Raw genomic sequence first — 13,566 nt, forward strand, 5'->3', positions numbered from 1 at the left:
ATTTTCTTCTCAGAACTGAAAGCGTGTTTGTCCCTCTCTCTGGATTCAGGAAATCTTTTTTTTTTTTTTTTAAAGTAGTGCTTGAGGAGGGGGAAAAAAAAGAAGCGGAAATAGTCCTTCGATTTTTCCCAGGAGATTTAGTTCTGCAGCAGGAGTGGAAACACAGCACTCCATAGCAGTTTTTCCTAAGTTCATCCACCCTAATCCACCCATGCCCCGCCTCCTTCTGTTTTCTTCCTGTTTCCCTCCTTGCCACCTCATCCTGTCTCATCTGTAGTTTTCCATGACTCCATTTGCCAATACAGTAGCCTACTTGAGTAAATGGGTTAAGGAATGGAGATAGCAGTGGCCTGGAGGAAGAAAGGCACAGATAAACAGCAGAGCAAGTTCCCGAACTTGGGGTATGGGCAACGGGCTAAGAAAGAACTGTTTTGTTTCTCTCTTCTTGCCTGCTTCCTGCCTTCATCCAACCTATGTGACTTAGTGACTAAACAAAAACATAACATGAGGCAAAGATTTCAATGTGCCAGTGGAAGGACAGAGGAGGGAAGACCAGTTTGTAGGCTATTGTGATAGTCCTGGTGGAAGATGGTGGCGGCTTGCAAAAGCATGGTTGCAGTGAGTGTGGAAATGAGCAATTAGATTCTACATATGTTTGGAAGAAGAAGGCAGACTTTTCTGGAAAATTTGACACACGTTAGGAGAGGAAGAGATGTTGGCCACATCAGATGAGCTTGGTGTGAGTTATGGTGGGGAAGCTGTTATAGAGAATGGGGAGCAGATCAGGAGTTTGGTTTGGGATATGATAAGTTGGGACTGTCAAGAGAAAAGTTTTTGCTTTTAATGGAGTTTAAGGAACAGTCTAGATGGGGAATGAATGAATTTCAAAATCATTAATACAACTGAGGTTTATAAAAGTTTAAATGAGATTACTTAGAAAGGACATGTTGATAAAAGCAAGGAAGTTTTCCAAGGACTGAGCCTTGGAACACGTAACACTAGTGTGCGTGTGCTAAATCACATCTGTTGTGTCCAACTCTTTGCAATCTTATGGATGGTAGCCCGCCAGGCTCCTCTGTCCTTGAGATTTTCCAGGCAAGAATATTGGAGAGGGTTGCCATGCCCTCCTCCAGGGGATCTTCCCAACCCAGGAATCAAACCCTTGTCTCTTCTGTCTCCTGCATCAGCCAGCAGATTCTTAACCACTAGCACCACCTGGGAATCCCAAGTAATACTAAAGGATGGGAAAATAAGGAGGACCAACAAGAAGTGACTGAGCTGGGATATACACACGAAAACATACATCATTGTTGTAATCGTATTTCAGTTATCAATTCACACTTGTAAATATGAATATTATTTTACTATGTGCTTTATTTTTCTTTATACCTCAAAAATTATACCTACCTCTAATAACAATATGCTCATGAACATATGAGTATGTGTATGTACATATGCTAATTAATAGGATATTAAATAATTTAAATACATATTAAATCAAAGTGTATATTGTATATACATCCATCTATATACTTTAATTCACCATTTCACCAATATAAAACTATTATGATACTACTTTCAAATATTTACCCATGATTTGCTATAATATTTATATCCTATTAAATATTTTTTGTCCAAGCAAATATTTTGTCTTTGTCTGATTGATAGTTGATTCAAGTGTTTGGATTCAGTTTAAATTTCAGAGAACTATAAAATAGAATTTAGCTATATTCTTTTTATCTCGATAATTAAATTGTACTCATAACTTTCTATTTAAAAAGCTATAACAGTTAAATAACATGTTTAAAGAGTAAGGCAATGAATAGGTAGATGAAATTTATGCACACTTAAATTTATTTTATGGGTTGTGATTTTTTTTTATACCATACTATTTCAAATTGGACACCAACATTGGCTTTTATTGTGGAAAATGAGTCTTTCAGCCTCACTAGGTAAGATGCTCATTATTAAAAGGCTTAACCAGGAGAACCAATGCGTACTACACAACTCTGTTCAAATAGAAACTGACTCAGGAACATGGGGCAGGAGTTACAGTTATGCCCCATGATGGGATGGTGATTGAAGACTGCATTAGGGACGGAGAGGAAGAAGGTGGGAATATATTGGGAGGGGAAAGATGAAAGGGTGATGGAAAAGTTTGGTGGGACCAACACTCATAATGAGAAGTGAACCAAAGCAATTTGTGCTGAATATAGAGTGCAGCAGAAACAGACTCAGAGACCTAGAAAACAGACCTGTGGTTGCCAGCGAGGGAGGGGCGACAGGTAGAATGGGAGTTTGGAGTTAGCAGATGCAAACCAGTGTATATAGAATGGTAAGCCGCAGGGTCTTACTGTAGCACAGGGAACTATATCCAATCCTGTGATAAATCACAGTGGAAAAGAATTTGAAAAAGCGTATGCCTGTATATAACTGAGTCACTTTGCTGTAGAGCAGAAATTAACACAACATTGTAAGTCAACTCTCCTTCAATTTTTAAAACAACAAGTGAAAATAAGACTAAGATTGAACAAAACTGTGAACATAAAGTTGGTGTACAGAAGTTGCCTTAGAGAAGGGACTTTGATCGGGGTCATTGTGTAGTGTGATCAGAGGGGTAGAGGACAACTATAGTCAAAACAGTGGCAGCTCATGTCTCTAAAATGTGCTTCACTGTTCACCTGCATCAGGATTTCCCGAGGTGCTTGTTAGGAAAGCTGCAACCCACTGCAGCAGAATCTCTTGGTGTTGCCAGGCACCTGCATTCTTTATTAAAAATACCTGGGCCCTGACATCATCCCCAAGTGAATCTTATGCCTGTTAAAATTTGAGCACCAGTAAACTGGGTATAAGGAAAGAATATGCAAGAAATAAATCTTGACAATGTATTCTCTCCAGTGGAGAGGAGACTCTCAGGGAAGTGGGTAAGACTCCTTGCTCCCAATGCAGGGGGCCTGGGTTCCATCCCAGGTCAAGGAACTGTTATAGATTCCACATGCCACAGTGGAGATCAAAGATCCTGAGTACCACAACTAAGACTTGGATCAGTCAAATAAATAAGCAAATAAAAATAAAAACTTAATAATAATAAAAGAGTGCATAGGAATGAACATGTGAGAGACAAGGAATGACATACCCAGAAAGAGGACAGATCTGTGAAGATAGGGTGGGAAGACCACACTGGCTTTCCTGAGCTAAGCCATGGGAGGCCTGTCCATCCCCTTAAGATGAAACCAGAAAGCAATTATAAGGATAGAAGAGCAGATCAGTTAAAAGGGACCATGGAGCAGCCCCCACAGGCTGCTTTCTGTGTATGGTCCTTAACAAGTCATATTCTCGGCTGTCAAAAATGCTGGGTATTAAACGACATCCCCACCCTGGTGACACATCGGTAACTTTATGTATGTTTTTCATTGAAGTATAGTTAATTTACAATGTTATGTTACTTTTATCACTGTACAGCAAAGTGATTCATTTACACACACACATATTCTTTTTTCAGATTCTTTTCTCTTATAGGTTATTAGAAAATATTAAGAATAGTTCCGTGTTATATAGTAGGTCCCTGTTGGTTATCTATTTTATATTTAGTAGTGGGTATGTCAATATCTTTATATAATAATTTTTTTTTGCAGTAATAACACAGAGTTGTTTGATTTACTCAAGACTCTGGTGAATTTAATTTTGTATACAGTCTGAGTACAGGTGAGTAGGAGGACATTCCAGTTCATGATTTTTGTTAAAGGCCTCAGCACAGTCTCCTAGGAGATCAGAAGAACCAGAGAGAAAATTGTCAGGGACAATTGTTTTCTCTCTCTTCCTCACCGTTGTTACTTGTCATCTGCTTTGGTTTGCATTAAAATAAGTGGTGTACTTTATTTTTAAACTCCTGCTTCTGAAATTAAAAAAAAAAAATCTTTGAGTACAAAATTAAGAGCAAATTCTCATCATGTTTCTTAGCCTTTATAAACCTCTATCCTTCATTCAGCTTCTTGTCCTGTCTCCCAAATAGTCCAAGCAACCAAGGACATTTTAAATATAATTGTGAAAAAAGTAAATAAAATAATAGATTTATTGTATTGTCTCCCTAAAGAAACAAATACTTTGTTCTGTAAATCATTAGTGTAAAGGGAAAGGAGAGCTTCCGAGATGTTAAGTTTTCTTATTGGATGCTAATATTTTGAAATAAGAAATGGAAAGAATTATGAGGACCTACATAGCACAGGAACTCCGCTAATGTTATGTGGCAGCCTGGATGGGAGGGGAATGTGGGGGAGAATGGGTACCTGTAGATGTAAGGCTGAGTCGCTTGGCTGTGTATCTGATACCATCACAACATTGTTAATCAACTGTATTCCAACATACCTATGGCTGACTCATGTTGATGTTTGGTAGAAACCAGTGCAATTCTGTAAAGCAATTATCCTTCAAAATAAATAACTTTTATTTTAATAATAAATTTAACAAAATAATTTATTTAACAAAAATAAATAAATTTTTTAAAATGGAAAAAAGAATAGAAGATAAATGGAATTATGGGAATGTTAATAATTGAGCTGGTAAATGTAAAGAGAATAATCAATATACTCCACAGGGGTTGCAAGGTGAAATCCAGCAAAGGGTTTATGTGCCCATGGGTTATAAAGCCAAACTCAACTCTGATAGCAAAGTAGGGATTTATTGCAGAACACCAAGAAGGAAATGGCAGGCAAGCCTCAGGACCACTCCATCTCGGTCTTTTGAGTTTGGGAATTTTCTTTTTCTTTAAAGGGGAAGAAGAAAGGGCCAGGATAATCATAGTTTCGGGAGTCCAGGGTATGTCTGGTATATGATTTTTGGGCCAAGTGGTCCTAACTTGAGACTGTTAGTTCATTGTGCCCTGGAGAAACAACCTGAGTTTGTAAGTTAATGATGATATCTACAACAACAATTATAGTATATTGACAATGGTACAGACAACAGCAATTTTAATCAACTGGTTGATGAGCACAAGATTGAGGTCAAAGAGGACAAGAATGGGTATCAGATTTTGAGTAGAGATAGGAATCATAAACTCTGTAAGGGAACTTTGTTTTAGGAAGACTTAGTTTCAATGGTATAATGAAAAAAAGCCCTGATGGTTGGGTATAAAGGGATATAACCAAGTGTTGCACCCACCATGTCAGTGTACCAACCATGGCCACTCTTCTTTTTCTTTGAAGTTTTGCTGGAATGTCTCCTTCATCTTTCTTAATGCAACTGGACAAAGACGTCATCAATTGATGGAATTCTTACCCCCATAATGTGCTTAACCAATTCTTAACTGATGATTATAAAAGTCAATAATTCTTTCATTTGTAGGCAGTTTTAGATATTTTTACAAGTCAAATGAGGAAACTGCGAACAAAAAGGGTGGTGAAAAAAATAGCATAATGGAATTTTTATGTTATCAATGTCCCGTTTCTATCCAACAAAATTCTGCATATGCTCACTTGGCCTTAATTTATATTCTCCCCATTTCTCAGCTATTAGAATTTATGCCCTCTGCCCTAACTATCATGGGGAAGATATACATAGTAATTATTAAATTATTGCTCTGTGTCATGCACTATTTTAAGCATTTCACATGAATGATGGCCGATCTTACCCACCTCTTAGAACTGTTTGGTTAATTATTCCCACTTTCCTGATGAGGAAACTAAGATTACCCTAAGATCACCTGGCCTACTAAGTGGCAGAGCCAGGATCTATATTCATAATGGCCTAAATATAAAGGTTCATACTCTTTGCTCTGTTCATAGTCTTCGCTCTGACCTCAGGTTCCTTAGTAATTAAATTTGTTTTGAATGCTAATTCTTGACATATGTAATCGTGAAAAATTTTCTTAGTGCTTAAGCAAGGACTAGAATCATTTCACCTAGTCTTTCAAAATATCTTGGTCATTTGACTTGAAAAAACTCAGAATATCACAAAAATCTCTTAGAGTAATTCTTATCTGTTCAGTAGGAAGTCGTGCTATTAGGAGTTCTGTTTATCACTTAGCATCTGGTCCTGAGTGCTGACAGTTCTTTCTGCTTGTTGTGTAATTCGCCTTTATCTTTGTTGTTGCAGTACTGGATACCAGTTTATTTACTATTCACCTGAAAACACAGCCAAAGCAAAAGAAGTTCTCAGCAACATCAATCAACTACAACCTCTGATAGCAGCCCATGCAGACCTACTGCTTAATTCTGCAAGCCAGCACTCTCCAGACAGCTTGAAGAATTCTTTAAAGATGCTTTCAGAAAAAGTAAGATCCAAATCGTCACTGCAGTGGGGAAAACGAAATACCCAAATCCCCACTGGTGTTGCTTTCTGCATACATTACCTTTCATAGCATCTGGAAATGTAAAATAGACCAGGTTAGAAAGTAAGCTTCAAAGTATTGCCACAGGATCATAATGAATTGGCCTCATTCTCTTTTCAAATCTTACTGAACATTTTTTTTCTCCTAGTAGGAAATGAAACCTATTATTGGTTGAAGTATATTTTCTCTTTTCCTTGACATCTTTCATTTTCTTTGCTTCATGGTTGTATTAAATGAATTAAATTAGGTTTTGAAAAGTATTTTCCTCTGGCGAGCACCTAATTTTTATGCATATGAAACTAGCCCTTTGAGTAGGAATGTCACTTCATTTGAGAGCAGAACTTTCATGTGGATTCTCATCAGTAGCATGGGGTGATTCTTGTGCCTCAGTTTGCTTTCTACAACATTGTCTCCTGGGAGAAGGTTCTAAAAATTTCCAAAATTATTAGTTAATGTTTGAAATGTACTGGGACCTAGGTCTGCATTCTTCCAAAGGTGACTTGCATTTGTATATATAAGGAGAAAAGCTAGTCTGGCATGAGGAAGATACTCAAACATCAATTTCCATAATGAATTAGGGCATCTGAATGATATGAAGAACCAAGATAGAAAAAGTCAAGTTGCTGCTTGATTAGAAATGCAAAGTCAAATGTCTTGGAGTCCAATTCTGGTACACTCATTCATAACCTCTGCATCCTGAGGACATCTTGCAATTTATCATGAGATATTTCTAATAAATATGCCCTTGAAGAAACTGACCAAAGAAAATTCTCATGATAACATTTTAGAATAAAATAGTGTAATTCTTTGCATCCCTGAAGAACAGATTCCTAGAAACCTGAATATTATATCTCTCTATATATTTTTGACTCAGATATGTTAATTTGTAATACTTTGCCCTTACTTAACATTTTAAAGTCTATATTATCATATATTTTTCTCATAGGATGTAATCAACATCTATTTTCAGAAGAAAAATAGCTAAGGTGTCATCAGAAAAGTCGAGTGAATTGTCTAATAAACTAAGGAGTAAAAAATTAAACCCCAAGACTTCCAGTTGAAAATGCAATCTTCCTTCCATGCTAGGATATGTGCCTCCATTATGAAAAGAGAGGAAAAATTGACCTAAACTTTACAACTACCTACATTGTCCAATATCATGCTAGTGATTTCACTGGCTTAGGTTATTTCACTGAACCTTCAAATTGTGTGTCCATATCATCTCCATTTCGCAAAGGGAAAGATGGAAGCTCAAAGAAGTTTAAAGCATATACAAAATGAGGCAGGTAGAGTCAAACCCAGGATTCAAACAAAACTAGGGTTCAGACCCAGGGTCTAGTTGACTCTAGAACGGAAACCCTTTATGGTATTTTCCATGTAATATATATTTAGATATTTCCTTTATTCCTCAGCAATACTTAAGTATTCTAATAGTCAATGAATATGTTATGGCTAAGAAAAAGGAAGGAGGAGGGTGTTGCATAGAGTAAAATAATAGAATTGTTTTCAGTTCATTTCTTTTTTGGATTTGTAGATGAGGTGAGGTCTTCCTGGGTTCAGCTATGCAGAAAATTCTAGCAAATAGTACCTCACGGTGGTGATTTCAGAGCAGTATTTATATTCTTCCTGTGCATTGGGCTGGCTTTGTCATTTCATACATCATTTACAACTTGCAGTGATTTGGGGGAGGGGGCAGGGCATGTATAATATTTTCACCTCCTTTAATTCAGCATTCATCCAACTTTCACCGCCCCCCCCCCCTTTTTTTTTTACTGAGTAGGAATCTGTCAGCCCTTCAAATCAGAAAGTTTTTTTTTTTTTTAGTTTAAGTTTGCAAGCCACGAATTTCTTTAAGAATTCATGCCCAGAATTTCAAAGAAGTACCGAAGTTAACAGAGTTTTGCATAGTGTATGAAGACAGTTACTAGCTCGTGGTTTACAATGAAGTATCATCCATGAAGGCTTCTTTGGTGGTTCAGAGGGTAAAGAATCTGCCTTCAATAAATCTAGCATAAAAGGTAAATCATATAAATAGCATTTTAAATTTTAGTATAGTTTAATATTAGCAAGAGTTAACTTAAAATATTTTGCTTTTAAGCTCAGGGACTTGCACACTATGGATTAGAAAATAAATCTTTTCTTTATTGATAACCCCCTTTTTTCTTTTATTGATTCTGAACTGGCATGTTTAGAAAACAAGTTCTTCAGTTATTTTCTTAGAAAATCATCTTTATAGCATATTCAGTACATAATAGGGACCTAACTGAACTTCCTCAGTAAAATATTCTATAAATTTTTCATGTTCTAATATGGACAAACTCAGTGAAGTGTTTCTAATTTTTTAATTCTTAGTATATCTTCTGATGGATAACTGGATTTTGTTTGCTACATATTAGTTTATGGAAATATTAAAGAAATTATTTAATGTTATGATGTAGGATTATAGCAAAAGACAAATTCTGACTATATATGAATAATCCAAACAGAGAAGACAAAGCATAAACCAAAGTTTTAACCTAAGATATGAAAGGTTAGTAATAGAGTGGGATAAAAGACACATTTTACTTTGCCTTAGGCTAAAATTACACTGCACTAAGACCAAAAAAAGACAAAAAGAGGAGGGAGAGAGAGAAGAAAACAATGCAAATAAATTCAAAATGAAAAAAATAAAGACCTAAATGTAAGCATATATATCATAAATCAAATGTATGCTGACATTAGCTTCAAATACACATGATAGTCTCCATTTCATAGAGACAGATAGACCTTTTTTTAGGAAACCCGTTATTGTTCTGGGGCTTCCCTGGTGACTCAGAGGTAAAGAATTGGCCTACAATGCAGGAGATGTGGGTTTGATCCCTGGGTCAGGACCTGAAGCAGGAAATGGCAATGTACTCCAGTATTCTTGCCTGGGAAATCTCATGGATAGAAGATCCTGGCAGGCTACAGTCCGTGGGATCACAAGAGTCCGACACAACTTAGGGACTAAACAACCAATAACATTATTATTCTGCTCCTCACAAAGCAATTTCTGTCACTAAGTTGTGTCCGACTCCTTGTGACCCCATGGATGGCAGCATGCCAGTCTTTCCTTTCCCTCACTATCTCCTAAAGTTTGCTCAAATTCATGTCCATTGAGTCGGACATGAATACTATCAAACCATCTAATTCTCTGCTGCCCTCTTCTCCTTTTGCCTTCAATCTTTCCTAGCATCAGTCTTTTCCAATGAGTCAGCTCTTGACATCAGGTGGCCAAAGTATTAGAGCATCAGTTCAGCATCAGTCATTCCATTGAATATTCAGGTTGATTTCCTTTCGGATTGACTAATTTGATCTCATTGCTATCCAAGGGACTCTCAAGAGTCCACACAATTCAAAAGTATCAATTCTTTGGCACTCCGCCTTCTTTATGGTCCAACTCTCACATCCATCCGTGACTCCTGGAAAAATCATACCTTTGACTATATACACTTTTGTTGGCAAAGTGATGAGTCTGCTTTTTAATATGCTGTTTGTCATAGCTTTTCTTCCAAGGAGGAAGCGTGGAAGAAAATTTTGTGGTTGTGGTCACCATCTGCAGTGATTTTGGAGCCCAAGAAAATAAAATCTGTTACTGCTTCCACTTTTTCCCCTACGATTTGCCATGACGTGATGGAGCCCATTGCCATGATCTTAGTTTTTGAATGTTGAGTTTTAAGCCAGCGTTTTTACTTTCCTCTTCCACCCTCATTAAGAGGCTCTTTGGCTCCTCTTCGCTTTCTGCCATTAGGGTAGTATCTTCTGCATGTCTGAGGTTGTTGATTTCTCCCAGCAGTCTTGATTCCAGCTGTGCTTCATCCATCCTGGCATTTTGCATGATGCACTCAGCATATCAGTTAAATAAACAGGGTGGCAATATACAGCCTTGTCATACTACTTTCCCAATTTTAAACCAGTAAGTTGTTCCATGTAAGGTTCTAACTGTTGCTTCTTCACCTGCACGCAGGTTTCTCAGGAGACAGGTAAGATAGACTGGTATTCCCATCTCTTTAAGAATTTTCCACAGTTTGTTGTGATCCATACAGTCAAAGGCTTTATCGTAGTCAGTGAAGCAGATATTTTTCTGGAATTCCCTTGCTTCATCTATGATCCTATAGATGTAGGCAATTTGATCTCTGGTTCCTCTACTTTTTCTAAACCCAGCTTGTACATCTGGAAGTGCCCGGTTCACATCTTCTGAAGCCTGTCTTAAAGGATTTTAAGCATAGCCTTGCTAGTATGTGAGTTGAGTGCAGCTGGACAGTAGTTTGAACTTTCTTTGGCATTGCCTTTTTTTCAGATTGGAATGAAAACTGACCTTTTCCAGTCCTGTGGCCACTGCTGAGTTTTTCAAATTTGCTGACATATTGCATGCAGCACTTATAACAGTATCATCTTTTATGTTTTGAAATTTCAGCAGGAATTCTATCACCTTCACTAGCTTTGTTTGTAGTAACCCCCACTTGACTTCACACCCCAGGATGTCTGACTCTAGGTGAGGGACCATGCCATGGTGGTTATGCAGGTCAGGGCTTCCCTGGTGACTCAGACGGTAAAGTGTCTGTCTGCCTGCAAGGTGGGAGAGCCAGGTTCGATCCCTGGGTCAGGAAGATCCCTTGGAGAAGGAAATGGCAACCCACTCCAGTACTCCTGCCTGGAAAATTTCATGGACGGAGGAGCCTGGTAGGCTCTACAGTCCATGGTGTCGCAAAGAGTCAGACATGACTGAGATACTTCATTTTCACTTTCAAGACCTTTTTTTATAGTTCTCCGGTGTATTCTTGCCAACTGTTCTTAATCTCTTCTGCCTCTGTTAGGTCCTTACCTTTTTTGTCCTTTATTGTGCCTGTCGTTGCATGATATGAACACTTGGTGTCTCTAATTTTCTTGAAGAGATCTCTAGTCCTTGCTATTCTATTATTTTCCTCTCTTTCTTTGCATTGTTCATTGAAGAAGGTCTTGCTATATCTCCTTGCCATTCTCTGCAACTCTGCATTCTATTGAGTATATCTATCTCTTTCTCTTTCTCCTTTTGCTTCTCTTCTTTTCTCAGCTGTTTGTAAAGCTTCCTCAGACTACGACTTTGACTTCTTGCATTTATTTTTCTTTGGAATGGTTTTGGTCACTGCCTGCTGTACAGAGTTACAAACCTCTGTCATTAGTTCTTCAGGCACTCTGTTTACCAGACCTTGAATCTATTCATCACCTCCACTGTGTCATCATATGGGATTTGATTTAGGTCATACCTGAATGGACTAGTGGTTTTTCCTACTTTGTTTAATTTGAGCCTGAATTTTGCATTAAGGAGCTGACAATCTCAGCCACGGTCAGCTCGAGATCTTGCTTTTGCTGACTGTATAAAGCTTCTCCATCTTCAGCTACAAAGAATATAATCAGTCTGACTTCAGTATTGATCATTTGGTCACGTCTCTGGTGGCTCAGATGGTGAAGAATCTGCCTGCAATGCAGGAGATCCAGGTTTGATCCCTGAGTTGGGAAGACCTCCTGAAGAAGGGATAGGCTACCTACTCTAGTATTCTTGGGCTTCCCTGGTGGCTCAGATGGTAAAGAATCTGCCTGCAATGTGGGATACCTGGGTTCAGTCCCTGGGTTGGAAAGATCCTCTGGAGGAGGGCATGGCAACCACTCCAGTGTTCTTGCCTGGAGAGTCCCTATGGTCTGAGGACCTGGGCTACACTCCATGAGATCGCAAAGACTCAGACACGACTGAGCGACTAAGCACAGCTCAGCACAGGTGTTTAAATAAATTTATATAAAGATGCAATAGAAATTCATTGAGGAAAGGATATCTTTTTAACATATAGTTCAAGAACAATTGGATATCTATGTGCAGAGTAAACCTTTCCTTATCTACATATATAAAAATTAATTAAAAATGGATCATAGACCTTATGTACAAGCTAAAAGAAAAAAAAGCAAGGACTTCCCTGGTGGTCCAGTGGTTAAGAATCCACCTTCTAATGCAGGGGATGCCAGTTCAATCCTTAGTGGGGGGATTAAGATTCCACATGCCATGGGACAGCTAAGCCTGCAAGCGGAAACTATTGAGCCCACGTACTCTAGAGCCCGTGCTCCACAGCACGAGAAGCCCTGTGCCTGTGCCGCAACCGGAAAAATCTTGCATACCACAGCAAAAAGCCCCCATGCTGCAAAAAAGACCCAGCACAGCCAAAAAAAGAAAAATGAAAAAAGCAAATAAATAAGTAAGCAGATATACAATAGAAGAATTTTTTTTTCATCTTGGATTAAGCAAATATTTCTTAGAACACAGAAAGCATGAACAAATAAAAAAGACCATAAATGATACATAAGACTTTTTCAAAATTAAAAACTGTCAAAGTTTTCGAAAGACACTATTAAGAAAATGAAAAGGCAAGTCTAGACTAGGAGAAGGTATTTGTAAAATAGATGTCTGACAAAGGACTTGTAGCCAAGTGTGTATTCTTACAACTTAATAATAAAACCATTACAGATGAGCAAAAGAATTGTAAAGACATTTTACCAAAAATGATGGATGACAAGCACATGAAAAGATACTCATCATCATTCGTTATTAGGGAAATGCAAATTTAAACTAAAATGAGGTACCACTAACTACCCACTGGGTTTCCCTGGTGGCTCAAATGATAAAGAATCCGCCTGCAATGCGGGAGACCTGGATTCAGTCTCTGAGTTGGGAAGATCCCTTGGAGGAGGGTATGGCAACCCACTCCAGTATTCTTGCCTGGATAATCCCCATGGACAGAGGAGCCTGGTAGGCTACAGTCCATGGGGTCTCAAACAGTTGGACACAACTGAGTGACTAAGTACAGAAAACCACCCACTAGAGGAGTTAAAATCAATAGGGCTGAGCATAGGAAGAGTTGGGAAGAATATGAAATAACTGGAACATTCATCCATCATTGATGGGTACACGTTTGCAGCTTGAAAATCAGTTCAGCAGTGTCTCATAAAGTTAAAAAAGAAATATGATCTCGCCCTCTTAATCTCATTTACCTGAGAGAAGGTCTATTCTGTAGATACTGAAAGGTTGTTGAGATTGGAAACCCGGTGACTTGCTTTGTGAAGATATCCTTTGAGCAACAACTAAGCTGAGTAAGAACAGAGAGATTTGAATATTGCACATCACTAAATGTCAGTAGGGCTTCTGGGGAGCTTTTGCTTAAATACAAATTCTGATTCAGGAATTCTGAGCTTGAACT

At 38.1% G+C, this 13,566-nt stretch overlaps 1 protein-coding gene across 5 annotated transcripts in view; it reads left to right on the plus strand.

Annotated features, from left to right (window-relative positions):
* The window catches only part of INPP4B (inositol polyphosphate-4-phosphatase type II B), a 456,612-nt gene that overhangs the window by 294,261 nt on the left and 148,785 nt on the right, over positions 1 to 13,566 (plus strand). For all 5 annotated transcript variants that reach the window (XM_061384112.1, XM_061384115.1, XM_061384111.1 and 2 more), the window contains one exon: positions 6,091 to 6,268. In XM_061384112.1, the coding sequence (XP_061240096.1) occupies positions 6,091 to 6,268 (178 nt within the window). The remainder of the gene's footprint in view (positions 1 to 6,090; positions 6,269 to 13,566) is intronic.

This window comes from Bos javanicus, chromosome 17 (assembly GCF_032452875.1).
Source record: "Bos javanicus breed banteng chromosome 17, ARS-OSU_banteng_1.0, whole genome shotgun sequence".
NCBI classification, from domain to species: Eukaryota; Metazoa; Chordata; class Mammalia; order Artiodactyla; family Bovidae; genus Bos; species Bos javanicus.